The sequence below is a fragment of the Phyllostomus hastatus genome, unplaced genomic scaffold (genome assembly GCF_019186645.2).
Source record: "Phyllostomus hastatus isolate PE091 unplaced genomic scaffold, TTU_PhHast_1.1 phas_scaffold_93, whole genome shotgun sequence".
Classification (NCBI taxonomy): domain Eukaryota; kingdom Metazoa; phylum Chordata; class Mammalia; order Chiroptera; family Phyllostomidae; genus Phyllostomus; species Phyllostomus hastatus.
In genome coordinates this window covers 23446071-23463440 of record NW_025334042.1, presented here as the reverse complement: position 1 = coordinate 23463440, position 17370 = coordinate 23446071, and the positions used below count along the sequence as shown (strand labels likewise).

Sequence of the window (17370 nt, the reverse complement as noted above, 5' to 3'; positions counted from 1 at the left end):
TATAAGGATAAAGCAAGTTGGTTTGCATAAAGCATTTATTTACAGCAGTACTTGCCACAAAGTAAGTGCTATGTAAATATGATCCATTTTTTTTATCACCATAAGCAAAGCTTTCTTCATTGGTTTATTTCTAGCACACATTTTTTATTCTTTGGAAATAACTCAGGAGGCACTCTTTCAAGTCTGCTTTTCTGCCTCTTCATTCCCAGCTTTCACCGAGTCTCATACATTCCCATCCTCTCCCCTGGCCTCGCTCCGATTCTCCCACTCGTTTCCAGTTAGGCAGCAGAAGGCGCTGTCTCCTGGGATCTTGCTTATTTGGCATTTTGGTGTACACACTTTCCAGGATTTCTAGTAATATTCTTTAAAAGTTTTAGATTTATAAACATCCACCTTCACCTTCTCTCATTCCAAAGCAAAATAAGTGACAATCACATTTCCTACCAATTCAGCCCCATGAAACCTCGCTGTCCCTCTCTTTTGCCCCTCCCAGCTCCTAAACCTCCCTCTGGGAATGGGCGGGGCTTTGGTGGGGCCCGGAGCTGCAGCAGAACTGGCATTCTCCCTGTGTCTGCTCGGGATCCCTGGAGGAGGCGGGGTCAGTCACCAGTTGCCTAGAAGAGCTGGGAAGGTGGAGACATTACGAAGACAGATGCACTTTATTGATAAGGCAACAACATTATACGGGCTGAGACAGAGACCCCACCCATCTGGCCAGGGCCACATTGAGGGGTGGGGGAACTCTGATTCACATTGAGACACAGGCTGAGGTGTCCCCCACCCTCCTAACAGGTCAGTGAGGTGGCAACCCAGGGAAAGAAGGCAGAAGGTTGGGATCTAGACGTGCTCTGTCTAAAATCCAGCACTTTGCCCGAAGACTGGGCTCGGGAGTGGAAAGTGGGGTCTGAGCGCAAGCGCGGTGCAGTGAAAGGAGCCGGGACCACAGGTCCAAAGCCTGGGTCCAGGCCTGGTGCAGCTTCTGGCTAGTTACATGGGTTGGGTGAGTAGCGCCTCCCCGGAGTGTCCATGCTCTTTAAAAATGGGGTTGGATGACTTGAGTGATTTTCAGACCTTTCTCCCACTGAATAGCAAGCTGGACCAATGTATTTTACAGCTCAAATCAAACAAGGGTCTGCCCCTAATTTATAAAATAATGACAACAGCAATAATAATTAATGTACAGAATTTTCACAATATAAGTTCTCCCCCCCATAAATATCTCTTAATCAGTGGTGCATACTACCCGCTATATTAGAATGCAGTACAAAATGGAGTCTGATTCTAAAAACAACTCATATCTAATGAGCATAGGGTTCGGCCACAAGGGTGGTACTCCGTCTTCAGGAGCGTGGCTGTCGGTCGTTCTCCCACCTGGGGGCATGGATGGTTCCTGGGGTTCCCAGGGGACAGAGGAGGCAGGTGGAGGGGCATCCTACTGACACGAACCCCTCTGTGACGAGACATCAAATATGGCCATGTTCCCAAAACTCAAGTAACGATCTGAAGGACCCTCTGGGGCTCCTGGAAGAACCCTCTCAGCGTGGGTCCCACATACCTACAACTCACTCCCCGAGAAACTCCACCCCGGAGTAAACAGACCTAGAGTTTCCACCTCCTAGGGTGGTCTGGCTATGAAGAACATGGAGTTTGAAGTTATATACCCTAACTCCTAGACTGCCCCCAGGGCTCCATCTGACTTTGGGTGGTGGAGAGAGAATAAGGGGACCAGCCCCACGTGACACCACCTCTAAATGCGCTCTGACTAGCCACCGAGGCGAACCCACTCTCCCTGAGGTCCACACCCTGAGGTCTTGGAGCACCAGCTCCTGGGTTTCCAGGGAACAGCTATCTGAGAACTACACCTAGGTGGGCAGGGAGGGTGTGACTTAGGCTGTTGGGGTCTGGAAGTTCATCACCTCCATCCCATCCCACCAGGTGGAAAAGACATGGCCCCACTGGTAAGCAGAGTGGGCACTGCTTCTCCGGACTATGAGGTCGTTGGGAGACTGGGCCAGTCTCTGGGTCACCCTTGGCCATCCTAGAGCAGGGCCCCAAAAGCATCTGTGGCCAGAGTGGGAGGGCTCTGGAGCCTGCGGCAGGTTCTCTTCCTGGGGTGGGAGGTAAGGCACTGTCAGGGGAGGATGAGGGTGGTACCCATTGCTTTTCTGCAACCTGGGGGCAACTCAGTCCTGCCATGTGGACGGCTGGAAGAAATGCTCCTGCCTCAACTCACTCTTAGATCCAGGCTGCGAAGCCATGGGGTTGGTGACAGGGACAGCTGGGGCCACCATCCACCATTCTTCTATGAGGCTGGGGTTGCCTGTCCCCTACCACCTGGGCCCTGCTTTCTTCCCTCCTTGGGTGTCTGAGCAGGTGGGTTCTGGGCTATGGGGGGAAAAACCCCTCACCATAGTTGCTTTAAAGGAGAATGTTACCATGGTGATGGGATGAAGGTGGGCTCTGAGGGGTTAGGCAAGTGCACTTTGGCCAGCAGAAGGTGTGTAAGGGGTGACTTGTGAGCTTAGTCACCCTGGTTTTGGTCATCCTGGGCAGTGAGTTTCCTAGATGCGCCAGGGAGAGGAAGGCAGAGGGGGAAGGACCCATCAAGGCACGCTGCCCTGGAACAGAACACACAGAGTGGAGGCAGGATGAGCTGGGGGTAAAGTGGGGGTGGTGGCCAGTTCTTGATCATGAGTGGAACAAGGGGAGGGAGATCCCCACCAGGGTCTGGACATATGGACCTGAACTGGCGGAGGTATAGGTATCTCTCCCTGAGGAATGGGTGTGTTTTTCCTGCCTACCTAATCCCTGGGCACCAGCCAGCAACTACTTCTGGCATACCCAGGTAAGGCCCCACCTTTGGCCTTTGCCCTCTGCCCTCATTTCAGTCTCTGTCAAATAAACAGCAACTCCTCACAACTGAGGTCTTGAGGGGCTGGGGTCAGCCTGCGGCCTATAGGTAGCAGGGGCCTGGTGTTAGGTTGGGCAGGAAAGAGGACAGACAGGACAGGGAGAAGAGGTGGGAGGGGAGGGGCTATACTCCGGAGTGGGTAGGAAGGGCTGCTGGGCAGCAGCCAGCCCTAGGCCCAGGCACAGGTTCCCAGAGGAGCAGCCCCACCCAGGCACCACCACAGGCTGCTGTAATCAGGAGATCTCATTGCCAAACACCTCCAGCACGAGGGGTGTGAGCTTCATGCTGCACTCAGGCTGCAAGGAGAGGTAGCGGTACTGCTTGGAGTACTCCTCGTTGAGGCTTCGCAGGTCAGCCAGCTTCTGGATCATCTTGGCATAGAGCATGTGGCTGCCTGGGGGCGGGTGGCGGCAGCGGATATAGGTTTGCAGTGTATTGGACAGGCGGTCCTGGATGGCCTCAACCAGCGGAGCATCCTGCACTCCAGGACGGTCTGTGGGCACACGGAAGCAGGAAGAGGAAACACAGGAGCTCTGAGCTGGATCCTTACTGTTCCATGTCCCCACTACCCCTCCATCCACAGAGGCAGACTCCCAACTTCAGCATCCTCCTAAGTCACCCCTGCATGGATGCTGACCTGTGACATCACAGTCCTTCCTAACTACCTCAGCTACCCTCAACTACCATCCATTGCATTTAGGGGCAAGCCTCAAGTCCTTCTATAGACCCATCTGACCCTGTCCCCACCTTATCTCTCTCCCTCTATCTCTAGAGTCCATCTTTCCATTAGTATTCTGATGCAACATGCCCTCTGGCCTCCAGATTCACATTCACGTTCCCTGTGCCTGGAACTCAGCTCTTTGTCTTTGCCTAATTCTTACTGATCATTCAGATAACAGCTTAAAAGACCTTCAAGAAGGCCATTCCTGATGACTTCCTACCTCCATGCCCCAGACTATATCAGGTTCCCTCTTTCTATTATACCCAGCTATAGTATCACATACTTCTTTATTTTTTTAAAGCTCCTATCATATTATAAATTAGTTGTTAAATAGTATTTGTTTAATGTCTCTTCTTACACTTCATAGGGGAGAAGTCCTGTGTGCTGCTGAATTGCTATGCCCAGCACAGTGTCTCATACCTAGTAGGTGCTCAATAAATTATTGCTGGGTATATGTATGAATAAATGAGTGAATGCTGGCTGAAAAGGGAAGGTGAGTCCATGTGCATTCCTTGGTTCCCAAGCCTAGGACAGCATCACTGGGTAGAGCCCACTCACTTTTTCCTGAGTACAGTCCGGGCTAAGTCAGGGCTGCCTTACTTTGGGCCTCATCACTGACATAGCATCCTCAGGACCACAATAACCTCTTCCTCAGCCTGTCTCCCTCTCATCACCCCAAACAAGTAGAAGAGCTCATAGATCACAGCACCCTGCCTCCAAAATTAGTCATGTAAACTGTCTAGGCAGAACCATCCACCAGGCCCCAGGGTCTATTTTAACCTGCCCTCCTCAAGTGTCCTCAAGTGTCAAGGGGACCTCAGGTGTCAAGGAAGTTCAGTCCAGTTCACATAAAAGCACAGCCTGAATATTGGAAATATCCAGGTCTGCCTGTGGCCTGAGAAACCCCATCTATCTGGTTCCTAAGAATCCTACCTATGAATCACCAATGGCCTCAGTACACAGACACCACATGGGCTTTGCAAACCCAGCAAAGAGGGTGTTTCCTGGTCTTTCTGTCCCCTTGCTCACTTATCCCTCAAGATCCCTCCCTGATCCTCAGCAGGGCTTCATTGCTCATACCCCTCATGCCCCAGGCCCCTGGGTTCCTCACCGCTAGGCCTCAGCATACCTGGAGAGACAATGCAGATGGCCATGAGCAGGACATGCTCTTCCTCATGCAAGTTCAGCTTCTTTAGCCCCACCTGGAACTTGACGAGTGGCTCGATCAGCTCCAGGCTGTGTCCGGCTAGGAGACAGAATGGCCAGATGCTGTGGGCAGAACCGAAGAGCCACCCATCGCACCCCACCCCACATCCAACCCCGACTGGGCCTGACCCTTGCCCTTTTTTCCTTGCTGTTGCCTAATCAGGGCCCCTGACCCTAGGATTGGTAGGATCAGAGTCTGGGAGACAGAGAGGGTATAGGTAGAGCCCAGACACACCTTTTGCCACATCACTGATGCGGTATTTGTAGTCCTCACCACCACAGGTCCAGGACATGTCGTCCGTGGTGAAGGACTGGTTGGACCGCAACATGATGACCTCAATGGCACTTGACTTCAGCAGCACAATCTGGTCTTCAGAGGTCAGGTCTCTGCCAGGAAAGGGCAGAAGTGAGGGTCAGGTTATCGGTCAAGACCTTCAAGTCATGCAAATAAGTGTAGTGTTTTGACAGGTCGACACCTGCCAGGTGATCAGTATGTGCCCTGGATCCACCATGGAGGAACGTGAAGCCAGGTTGGAAAGAACAAGGCTGTTTCTTGAGGGAGAACAACTCAAGACTATATGTCAAGGTAAGAAATGAAATAGCTCAGTTACTAAAGACAAGGAAAACCCAGTGACTTACCAGGATCTCCTGGTTCTAAGCAGCCAGAAGTATTTTAGGGACAGGAAGACAGAGCCTGAGGAGGCTCCTAGGGTTATGGCATGAACATGGTGGTCTACAAATGCACGGCCATGGTCATCTTCAACAGCTCCCATGCTTTTCTCCCTCTCTCTCCTCCTGTCCTCCGGTCCCTCCTAGTAGTAAAGCTCAGCCAACTCCGCCTCCAGGATGTCTCTGCAACCCTTGACCTCATTCCCACTCCCACCAGGACTTCTCTGCTTAGAGCCCCATCACCTTTTTGAGTCGCCTCCTACTAGAATCCTGGAGTCAAACCTCTAGGGTCTCTCATTCATCTTTACTGCTGCTGCAGGGAAGTAACGCACTCCTGTGCTCAGAAATCCTCACTGACTATCAAACACCCCAGGATCAAGCTTGCACGCTATAAATTGGCTCCAACCTGTCTTTCCAGCCCCACTTCCCATTGCAAATGCCACCAACCCTTCATTCTAGCAACTACGGACAACTCCACATTCAGGTGCTGTTCTCACATCGTCATGCCTTTGAGCATGAGAGAGCTTTTGGCTGGGAATGCCCTTCTCCTCCACCTCATCTTTCAGACCCTGAACCTGGCGGGGTCTCCTGGGGAGCCCTCCACCCTCTGATTCCCTTCAGTGGAATCAGAGCCATTCCTTTACAACTCACTGTGCATTGCTTTTACTCTTGTTTTCCCCTTTCCACTTTGGCTCTGTTTCTTTTGTAGGCCTGTTTTGGACCTTAACTGTAAGCTACTTGAGGGCCAACACCACCTCTTAATTACATTAATGTTGCCCACACACTGATCACTTAGTCCTGAGCACAAGAGAGGGTCAACAAATATGCCAATGAGTCACACGGCCAATGACTGGTTCCACTATTGCGGTGAGAGGTGATGTGTTTCAGTGTCTTCCCCAGCATTCTTGACACACGGTTCCCACGCAGCCTCCACAGGGTTCCCCCGGTGCCAGCCATGAAGCTGTTTATTCTTCGTTAACAGCCTCTTATTCTATTGATCTATAACTCCCATGACGACACGCTCACCCGCTGCTCGCACTTCTACTTCTGTCTTCTCAAGGAACACAGAGTCAGACCTCTCCACTAGCCATGGGTTCCCTTTGTCCGTTTAAAAAAGCTGTCGTGCACCCCTTGCATCTTCCCCAGGACGGACAACCCCGACGACACGGCGCCTGGACACCCCGCCTTCCTTGTCACTGTTCTCTGGATGCTCAGTCCACATTTAAAAAAATAAAAACTCACACCACCCCCACTTGGGTTTTAGTTCATTATACAAGGTAAGCATAGTCATCGTTACATCTTTGGAAAATACAGAAAAAATAAATAAAAGCAAATAAAAACTACTCATAACCACAATGAACATTTTGGTACATTTCCTTATCTTTTTTTCTATGCAAATATCTTTTTTACTCCAGTTCATAGTAGTTCTGTGTCCCACTTCTTATATCACTAAAGTTTCTGTAGCCCAGTTCATAGAGGGTTGCATAATGTTACATTATATCAACACTATAAGTTGTTTAATCAGTCTCCTATCCACCTAATTTGGGACATTTTGGTCACTTCTAATTTTTTGATATTATACGTCCCTTTGTGGTGATTATCTCAGCACATAGCCCTCTGTTCAATGGCCCACTGAAAATGAATGCCTGAAGGGGTCACACATCCCGCGAGAGTTTAGCCAGAGAGACGGCAGGGGGACCACTGTCTGTTGTGATCTGGACATGCTACTTCTGTGAAAGCAAGTCTAGAATGACCTAGAATTACCACCCATGGTCTGGAGATGCAGGGCATTTCTAAGTGCAGCTCACAGCCAGGCTGAAGCTGATGGCGGGTGGAGGCAGAGGTGGGGAAATCCTTAAAAAAACTTGTTCCTGCTACGTAGACACCAGCATGGGCTCTGTCCTCTTCCCCAGACCTGTGTCACATTGATACCCAGATCGGTTCCATACCTGGGGCTGCTTCTGGGCACCTGGGTGGTGCCCTGGAAACATGTCTCCCTCTCGGCTTCTCCAGCCCCCAGGCAGAGTCCAGCCCCTCCCGCTGTATTCCCATGGTCCCTCCAGTGGGCCTCTCTAGAGCTCTTATCTTTTCCCAGCAGTTGTTCACGTGTCTATCTCTTCCATCAGCCACCCAGCCCCAGGGAGGACAGACTGTCCTTGTCAACTTTAATCCCTCAGTTTATGTAAGAAAGCAGTTGGTTGGATAGATGAACACGTGAATACAGAGCAAAGGGCATAGGAAGTACTATGACCCCCAGGTCTCAGGCCCAGGCAGGAGACCCTGGGAATGGAAATGACAGTGAGGTTGAAGACATTTAGCCACAGGGCTGGGCTCCAGCTGATCCGGCCTGGTCGCCCTTGCCCATCTCTTGGCAGGGAAGCCTGTGGTCCTTGGTTCTCCCACCCAGGACTGCTCCTGGGCCCACTTCCTCCGTGCATTTCTTTTGCAACAGTGAGGGAGGGAGATTTGTGGGGTGCAGACTGAGAGTCAGAGAGGGGAGTAGGAATTAGGAGCAGAGCCTGGGATCACCACACAGTGCAGTTTGCACCCAACACAGCCCATCCAGTCCTACCCCACTTAGGTCCTGTGCCCGCATTGGAGTCTCATCATGCACCCCCCCACTCCCAACTCACCCACACGGAAGTCCAATCCAGCCCTCTACACACCCTCCACCCTTGCCTGCAGGCAAGAAGATCAAAGCCACCAGGCACTAGCCGCTGTTCTTTCACTTCTTGGAAAAACAGAACCCCTCAGTGCAGAAACCGGCAGAACCAGAGAGCTAGTGGGCTGGCTCCACCTGGGCCCCACTGGAACCTGGGCCCTGGCCCCAGTCCAGCCGCAACAGCACCTCTGTCCAGTCACAGAGAGCACCCACATCAGTGTGCCCCCAAGAGCTCTTGCCAGGGCCTGCTCCATTTCTGTTAGAACACATTCTGCACCAGGACTTCTCAAGTCAGGCTGAAGAGAGAGAAGCCAATCCGAGCAGGTTCAGGACCAACCAAAGTGGCTTTGCATCAGTGACTGGACAGCTCCTGTACCCGCCCATGTGCATGTCACCTTGGCCTCAACTGCAGGGCTCGCTGAAGGAACTCTGGAAAATGAGGCTTGAAAGGGAAGGAACGGGGCAGACTTCAGCTCATCCTTGGGGAGAGAGACTGAAGGGCTGGCCATGAAAGTTGTATAAGGGCACATGTGCTGAGGTTAAGAGATAGGGGCCAAGGGCATGGGAGGAAAAAAGGGGGTTTGGGCTACATAATGGAGGATCCACAATAGGGTAGTCAGTTAAATGAGTGGCTTTCTCTTTAGGACACTGTTCCCTCGCATGCCGTCCCAACCACCACTTAGCATCACCGGACCTTAGCGTCTGGACAGGGCATCAGACGCCCTTTCGTCCCTGGCCGCACTAGGCAGGGAAGGATGAGTGCTGCGTGGAGGACAGCTGCCGCCTTGAACTAAGACGAAAGCTGGGTGCTACTGTGTATCCATCAGCACCTTGAAGTGTTTTTCTCTCTAGCTGTTTACATAAAACAAGACTTTGGAACACATGGAGTTTGCAAACAATAACACAAGAGTTGAGGAGAAGGTTGGAACTTGTACTAAGTGGAATGTGTTGTCTGTTCCAAGGAAAGGCTCTGGAGGGTAAATCCCAGGCCCAGCACAATGCGGAGCTCACAGGTGACACTGAGCGGCTTGCTCCTGCCTGCCTGCCTGCCTGCCAGAGTGGCCCTTGCTCCTTCTGCCACAACAAAATGTACAATGCAGTAAGTGTCTCAATGCCATTTGGTGTTTTTCTCTTCTTTACAATTTTTGCATTAGGTCCAGGGAAAGAGCACCGGCAAACCCCTGGTATCTGGAGAGGTGAGAGGCATGGAGTAACAGAGCCAGCTGTCTCAGGGCAGAAACAAACTGGGAGGTGCTGAGCTTAGCTTTGTGAACTGCCATTATCTAGCTTGTAATGAGGGAACTCCGACAGTAGCTGCTGACTTCCCTGCATAGCAGAGAGATTCACAAAACAATAAATGGTACCTCACTTCAGTTTCCACTCAGTGCTAGCCCACGTCAAACTGTGTTGCTGCTCCCAGTACGCCAGCTCTGACCCTGAGCACCAGTGTCGAGGGAACATTCTGCTCCTGCTGCTATGATGGCCACTATTGGCGATGACAATATTGCTTGGTATTAATGTATTTCTATTTCTCAACCACATTATGTAGGTGTTTTATGACAATGTTCTAAAGAATGAGGGTGTGAATGTATATACATTTAGATATAACTATTTCCCAACATATCTGCTAACAGTGTCAATTCTTAACTATTTTAAGAATATTTGACACTGCATGACTCTTTAAATATAAGTATTATACATGCCATTACCACCAAGACGATAAAACACCTGAATGAATGAATGGAATTTGTATGAATGACTCCGTAACAGAGGATCTCTACTCCAGTAGGCCTCCTTACACTTACCCCTTTGGGCAAAAAGTTCTCAGCACGGTTAGGAAATGGCCTTGAGTGAAGGGTAAACTGGGTGAAGGATGCCCAGATCACCTATGCCAGTTGATCTGTCTCCCTCTAGAACTCCTCAATGACCTCACAAGTCTTCGTGCCCAGCCCTCCATCCCCTCCACCCCTTCATCCTTGTTTCAGAATCGAGTGTGGAGGGCGAATGTAGATTTAATTTAAAGGCACAGTATGGGGATTGAACTCAAGCCAGCTGGTGTGGGCACAGCAGTGAACTAAGGGCTCCGGACCTGCTCTGACAACTGGCTCCAGCACTGGAAGGCCTGGCATTGACCTTCCGACCGTGCCGGGCTTCCGGTGCACCATCCAGCAAGGGTGGGGGGTGAATAGCTCTCCAGTGCGGCCTCCCAAGTAATGCTGGTGGGCAGCCCTTCCTAAAACACAGACCCCCTGAAGTACGGCATCCAGAGACTCCGATTGAGGAGGTCTGGGGTAAGGCCTCACTCTCTGTTTTGGGAAGAGGTGGATTTGTGATCTCTAAGTCTCCTGCAACGGACTCTAGGATTCTGTGTTTCCCAGACGTCCCCAAAGCCTCTTACCTGAACCCTGGGATCATCTTGGCAAAGCCAATAACCTTTTGGATGCTGTAACTGACCAGGTCAGCGAGGTGGGGCAGCATGGAGAGGTGGGACAGGTCGACGGTCACAGAAGATTCATCTGAGTCCTCTTCGCTCAGATCCAGGTTGGAGAAACTGGTCGCCCCCGTCATGTCTGAGGGAGGATGAGGGGTGAAAAGGAACCGCTGGAGGACACTGGAGCCAGGCTTCCTCCTGCGTGGCCCCGGGGAGGACCTCCTGTGCCTTGGCAGGTGGGCCCGCTGGGAATCCCACAGGGGCCACCTCTCTCCAAGGTCACTCGTCAGCCCAGGCTTTCCTCCAGGATTCCCCCGTCTCTTTTCTCGGCAGAGTGGGGCGGTCAAACCAAAGATCGCAGGTCCTCCAAAAAATGAGGCTTCCTCGAGCCATGATTTTACGTCCTTGCATCTTGTTTCTAATGATCTCAAGTCAAAAGTGAATTTGGAACCAATACGCTTGTGAGAAACAATGTTTAACCTCACTAGTGATCAAAAAATTGTCAAGTAAAACATCTGCACTCTCCACCTAGAGACTAGGAACAAATACGGTTCAACGTTGACACCAGCATTTATGAAGATGCGGGAGCCGGCAACCCTCGGGCAGCGCTGGGGCGCGGAAGGAGGCTCGGATCTTCGTGCGCCTCCATCTAGGAGGCTGCTGGCGGCAGGGGTCAAAACCCCGCAGAGGTGCGGACTCTTTCACCGGCCACCCCACTTCCTGGGATTCGTCATCAGGAAAACATTCCAAGTAAGTGCAAGTATTGCACTTACACAAGCACACAGTTACCTTAATGAGAAGCTGGGAAACAGTCTCATAGATACCCAGAGACAGGGGATTTAGATATGTTACTGTACATTCACACCCCAGTTCACTATGCAGGCTTTAAAAATAATCTAGACGTATGCTGACTGACTGACGTGAAACTATGATACAATGTATTCTTGTGGGAAAAAAGCAAATTACCCGTCTGGTCTGCGTGACACAATTCCATTTCTGAATATACATACGTGTCAAAAAAATGAGAAAGAGCGACGTCCCAATGCTGACAGTGATTGTCTTTGGGTGGTAGAACTAAAGGTTATATATATGATATATAGTTATATCTTATATATAGTTATATATATAACCTTATATATAATAATATATAGTTATATGTATAACCTTATATATAATAATAATTATTATATATAAATTACATATATATAAAATTTAGCTTTTAGTTTCTTTTTTAAAAAATGTTCTCATGTTGCTCAATTACAGTTGCCCCCATTTTCCCCCCATTGCTCTCCCCTGCCCTGCCCACCCCATCACCCACAGTTAGTCCTCCCCCCTTGTTTTTGTCCAGGGGTCCTTTATGCATGTTCCTTGATTTGACCCCACCCCTTCTTCCCCCCATTATCCCTGCCACGCCCTCCCCCCCCCCAGTCACTAACACTTTGTTCTTTACTCAATGTCTCTGGTTCTATTTTGCTTGCTTGTTTGCTTTGTTGGGTAGGTTCCACTCATAGGTGAGATCATATGGTATTTGTCTCTTACTGCCTGGCATTTTCCTAATGTCTACAATGAACATGTACTACTTTTGTATGATACTTTTTTTAAGTAAAAAATATTAACTAGTTTGAATTTTTAAATAAATATATGCTATACAGATTGTAACATTGGTGGGGGGTGAGCATCTCAAATCAACTAACCTATGAGAAGTTACCAAAACTCTTAGATAACATAAAATTATTATGAAAACCTGGGGTACAGACCAATGTATAACATACAGATTGACCCTCATGGATGCAAATGAGTGTGCTGTGAAGAGGCGGTGGGAGGGGATCCTAGGTGAGGGGCTCAGGGGGCTGGTCAGTCCACGCAGCGATCAGTGTCGAGGGGTGGGCACAGTGTCTGGCTCTACGGCCATCTCTGTCCCGTGGGCACTGGGACCCCAGCCACCTCTCGAGGACGTAGGCACAGATTCATCTGTGAGCCTGGAGGGCTCTCGTTCCCAGAGGGGAGGGGAAGCCCCAAGCAGAGAGCAGCGAGGCTGAGGCTGGGTGAGAGGTAGAGGATGAAGGGCAGGCGTGGGGGAGGATGAGGCAGGAAGATGAGGAGGAAGGTGAAAGAGGGACCTAAGATCCCCCAGGACTCCGGGGTAAGGTGGGCAGCAAAGGGACACATATGTCCTTCCACACCAAATTTCACCGTCCAAAACTCTCAGGCTCTGATGAATATAGTTCACAGCACTGTTTTGTATATTGAAAGTTGCTAAGAGAGTAATCACATACACACAAACCTTTGTAACTATGCGAGGTGATAGATGTTCATTTGGCAATGTATGCATATATCGATTCATTATGTTGTGCACCTTGAACTTATAGAGTGTTATCTGTCAATCATCTCAATAAAACTGGGAACACTAAAGGAACAAACAAACAAAAAACCCCAAAGGGCCCGGGCTCCAAATACCACGCAGAGGAATCTGGTTGCCCCCAGGGAAGGAGCTGGGGCAGAAGCCTGGCTTCGTGGAAGAGCAGGAGGCTCTACGGGCAGACCTCGCCCGGGGCCCCAGCTTGGCCTCTTCCCCAGCGTGGGCCCTTGGGCAAGTTCCACCTCTTCTGTAAGGAAGGGTTGTTCTGGGGACACAATGTGGCCCACAGTGTGGCAGTGCCATCCTCCCCCTGGCAGCCCAGGGCCGAGGTGGGGGAGCTCTGGGCTCCTCTCCCCAGCTCACTAGGAGGGAGGTGCAGCCCCGTTACCTGAGGAGGTGCTGTAATGATCGGAGCAGGAGGAGGACGACGAGTCCCCGGAGCAGCTGGGCATGTGTCTCGAGAACGGCCTGCATGGATGGCTGTCTCCACCCTCAGGCCCTCGGACCGGAGGCTGGAAGAGAAAGATGGAGTATCAGTAGCTCACATTTCTGGGCCACCTCCCTACCTTGGCCCTGACCTCTGACAGGAGGAGCCTTAAGGAAGTCCCATGGGGGATGCTCTCTGAAATGAGAGAGACAGAGCACCCCCACTGGGTCTCCCTGCTGGGTCAGGGTGGCCCGACCCTCCGTCCCACTCTCCCCGCCAGGTTTCCCTTGCGGCTCGTCCTCCCCGGCCAGCAGGCAGACGTACCCGGAACTGGCTGAAGTCGGCGTAGCTGGGGTCGTAGGTCTTGTGGTGGGCGTCCAGCAGGATGCTGATGATGTGCTGCTGCTCCTCCGACAGCCGGGGCCGTAGACTGTCCTTCAAGGCTTCCTCCTCCTTCCTTTTCATGATCATCTCTCGTTTCCGCTGCACCTCCTCATCCGTCAGGATGACTGTGGGCGGGAATAGGGCATCACGAGGGCTAGGCCACCAGCTCCCCCAAGAACCCTTCCTCTCTGGTTGCTAGAGACACACGATGGGAGGGCCGCTCCCCACCAACGCACACGCTGGGAGCTCATGGGAAGGGGTGGGAAGGGGCCTCCTGCCTCAGGGGAGGCCAAACCCACTCTGTGGGCGGAAAATTGGGTTTTCTGTGTCGGAAAGGCAGGCACATGAGAGAGGAGGGAAAGGAAGATTTGAGAGGTGGGTGATCTGGGCACCTGGGTTCTCACGTACACGTTGTGTGAACCTGAGCAAACCGAACGCTGGGCTTTTGTTCTCTCATTTACAAAATGACAAGTTTGGTCCATACACTCTCCTCCAAGGTCCCGTTTTTGTTCCTCCCTCCATAAAGTGTGTCTGTTGGCGGGGGGTGGGGGGCAGAGTAAAATGTCTGCCTTGAAAGACGGGCAGTTTTGAAAACTGAGTGCAGTGTGTGCCTGGCACAGAGCAGCTGCTCATATTCCCTAATCCTGACGGAGACACGACCGGGAGGAGAGGACTGAGCCACCACGTGGGCAGCCACGGGAGATGCTGAGAAGACCCCTCCACGTGGCCATTCCCGCGTCCACCTTTCCAGGTATGGAACTCAGGCTTCTCATCCACTCTGACCAACACAGAAAGACTTTGCGTCTTTGGTTCCCTGCAAAACAGTACCTCTCCTAGCCTGCCCAGTCTTGAGATTTCTGCCCAAAGAAGCTGTGGAGGCCTCTAGAAGTCCCCGATGACCGCACCTCACAGTTCTGATCTGGGAAGTTCTCTCCAGCTGCTAGGCAGGCGTCTGAAGATGCGGAGACTTTCCGCCCCCTTCCCGCTGCGCAGGGGGTTCGGGTGGTGCTGGGGCAGCTGCCCGGGAGGGCGGGGCTGGGAGCAGGGATGCCTGGCACGGAAGCCGGGCAAACAGACCTCTTGGCCGGGGCTTGCCGAGAGCTGACGGCGGGAGTGGGCACTGGGGCCCTCAGCCTGTAGCTACTTGCTCTGTGTTGGTGTTGCCAGGGCCTCTGCCCACAGAACTGGGGAGTTTCACAAGAGCAGGGAAAGGAACCAGAACCTCAGAGTGGGTGGGTTCCAGGCTTCAAGAAAGGCCCATTGGCTCAGGTGCCTTGGGAGGGAGAGAACGCAAGAAGTTGGTAGGGGTTGAGAGAGAGCCTGGGGGTGGGAAGAGTGGGCAACCAGAACCTCAGGCACAGCAGAAATGGGGCGCCTGCAGCAAAAGATGGTGTGTTCCTGCCACGGCTGAGGTAAGCAGCACTGGGAGGAGGACACGCCAGGTTACTGACTCACCTGCCCAACTTTCTGCCAACCCTCCTCCCACAGAGGGTGTCTGCTCAGACCCCAAGAGGTCAAGTGGATTGGGAGAGGAAGGAGCAGGGAGCATCCCAGCCGAGGCAGGGTGCAAGACTCTGTCCCGGAGAACCCAAGATTAGGAGTCTGGTCTTTCCTGCTCGCCCGAGGGGTGGGGAGAAGAGGCGATGAGACTGGAGCTACAGGCAGCTGGCTCTGCCAGTCACACAGGTGTCCACGGGCTTGGACCGCTCTGTGGTACCATGGCGTCTCTCTCCTGCTCAGAAACTTTTCCTGGGTCCTTACAGCTTTCCACATCCAAACTAAAGTCAAGATTCTCCATGATTTTGCTTCTTCCTAACTTTCCAACCTCATATTCCAGTACCTGCTCTGGTCATGTTGGAGCTGCTTACCTATAACCAGGAGCTGCTCACCCTTGCACCATATTCCCACTTCTGCTGGATGCCTGGCCAGCGGGGTCTTCTCTCCCCAGTAGCTGTGCAAGTTCTATCTGTTCTTCAGAGCCCAGCTTACAGATGGCTCTCTCTTACCACGAAGGCTTTCTTGGATATTGCCTGGATATGCACTGAGCTCTCCTTTCTTAATTCTGCACTATGTCCAGTTTTTCCTACATACATTGGCACCCAATTGCCTTCCACTCTAGAATATTTATTATTAGTAAAGTTTCCAATAAGTGCATGTAGAGAGAGAGCCTAAGGAGTTTAAGTCCCTCTTCACTAGGAATATAAGCTACTTTAGGGGAAGGAGCCACGTGTTGTAAGTCCTGTCCCCTGCAAACGCTAGCCCAGTGGAGCTTCCTGGATTTGGTACTTGCTCAGTAGTCTGATATATTGGACTCTCACACATCACATTGATGGCACCCACTATGTGCTAGTCATTGTCCAGGCTCAGGAAAGGACAGTAAGGGGTGTGCACCAGGACTGCATGCACCCTGCAGTGTCGGGAGTAGCTCCCACGAAATGCCAGTCCACTGGACAGCTGAGCCGACCTACTTTTTTATTTAAGTAATTGTTACCGAAACATTCTGTACACAGGATACCTTGTAACAGCACACCTGTGACATCATGTAACCTTTTCTTGGGGATTCAGAGGCACCATCCAGAACAATTACTGGACTTCGCAGGAACAAGGCTGTGGCCTCAGAGTTGTAGAGGGCTGCTCGCTTGCACTCCGTAACTCAGCCTGCTGTGCCTTTGGGTTCCTGCGCTACTTCGCATGGCTCTCAGCCTCCCTCTCTCTGTTAGTTAGGTGCTGTCTCTTCCTACTGCTGCCTGCCCCAGAAGTGCGCCTTCTCCCCCTGAAGAGTTACTCCCATTCTCTTGGGAGCTTGAAATTCTGGTGATCAAGTTTTATGTAATAAAAAGGTGTTAATAAAAATGGATAACATATGTAAAGGTTTTTATGTACTGGGCACAACTCCAAAGGATTCTTCTTTATGAACTCACATCTATTTAGTCCTCATAAGAACCACTTAAGGCAGGTGTTATTATCCCCATTTTGCAGATGAGGAAACTGAGGCCCAAAGGCTATGCACCTTGCTCAAAGTCACCGAGCTAACAAGGGTGGAGCTGGTGCTCAGGCGAGGCCAGGGTGGTTCTAGATAGAGTCCATGGTTATAACCGTGACCCCGCACTGCCCCCAATCAGGATCTGCTATGATGGCTCAGTAGGACCTTGGTCCTCAGCATTGAACACACATCATGTTCCAATCCATCTGAAGAGTGTGAAGAGTTAAAGAAAGTAGCAAAGTTTGTAAATGACTTCCTTTGAAAGGACATAATTTAAAAAGATTTCATGTTAACTTGTGACACCATTCCTCTGGATCACTCGTGTTAAATAGGGACCCCCGTCCTGTGTGCAGTACCAGAAGAAGAAGTGCTGGGGTTGGCTGGTCCAAACAGGGCCCCCGGTGCTGGGGCTGCCCCCAGGCCATGCTGTCTGGGGGCTGAGAAGTCCTAAGTCTCTCACATATGCAGAGACTGTTGTGATTTACAAAATACGTTATTTGTTCAAAGGGGTTATTCATTTCATAGGAGGCTGTCACTTTCTCAGTGAATTTCTACTAAAAATGCCACTACTGCCACGTAGGAAGACATGTGTTTTACGGTTAAAAACCACTGACCTA

The 17370-nt window shown here is 51.3% G+C and overlaps 1 protein-coding gene across 1 annotated transcript in view; it reads right to left on the bottom strand.

Annotated features, from left to right (window-relative positions):
* Nucleotides 1-26: 26 nt before the first annotated feature.
* Nucleotides 27-17370, bottom strand: part of VDR (vitamin D receptor) — a 55471-nt gene continuing 38127 nt past the window's right edge. Inside the window, exons 5-10 of the mRNA XM_045830079.1 lie at nt 13711-13895; nt 13348-13471; nt 10568-10739; nt 5074-5225; nt 4762-4878; nt 27-3404 (exon numbers count right to left, since the gene is read on the bottom strand). Of these exons, the coding sequence (XP_045686035.1) occupies nt 3145-3404; nt 4762-4878; nt 5074-5225; nt 10568-10739; nt 13348-13471; nt 13711-13895 (1010 nt within the window). The 3' untranslated portion in view covers nt 27-3144. The remainder of the gene's footprint in view (nt 3405-4761; nt 4879-5073; nt 5226-10567; nt 10740-13347; nt 13472-13710; nt 13896-17370) is intronic.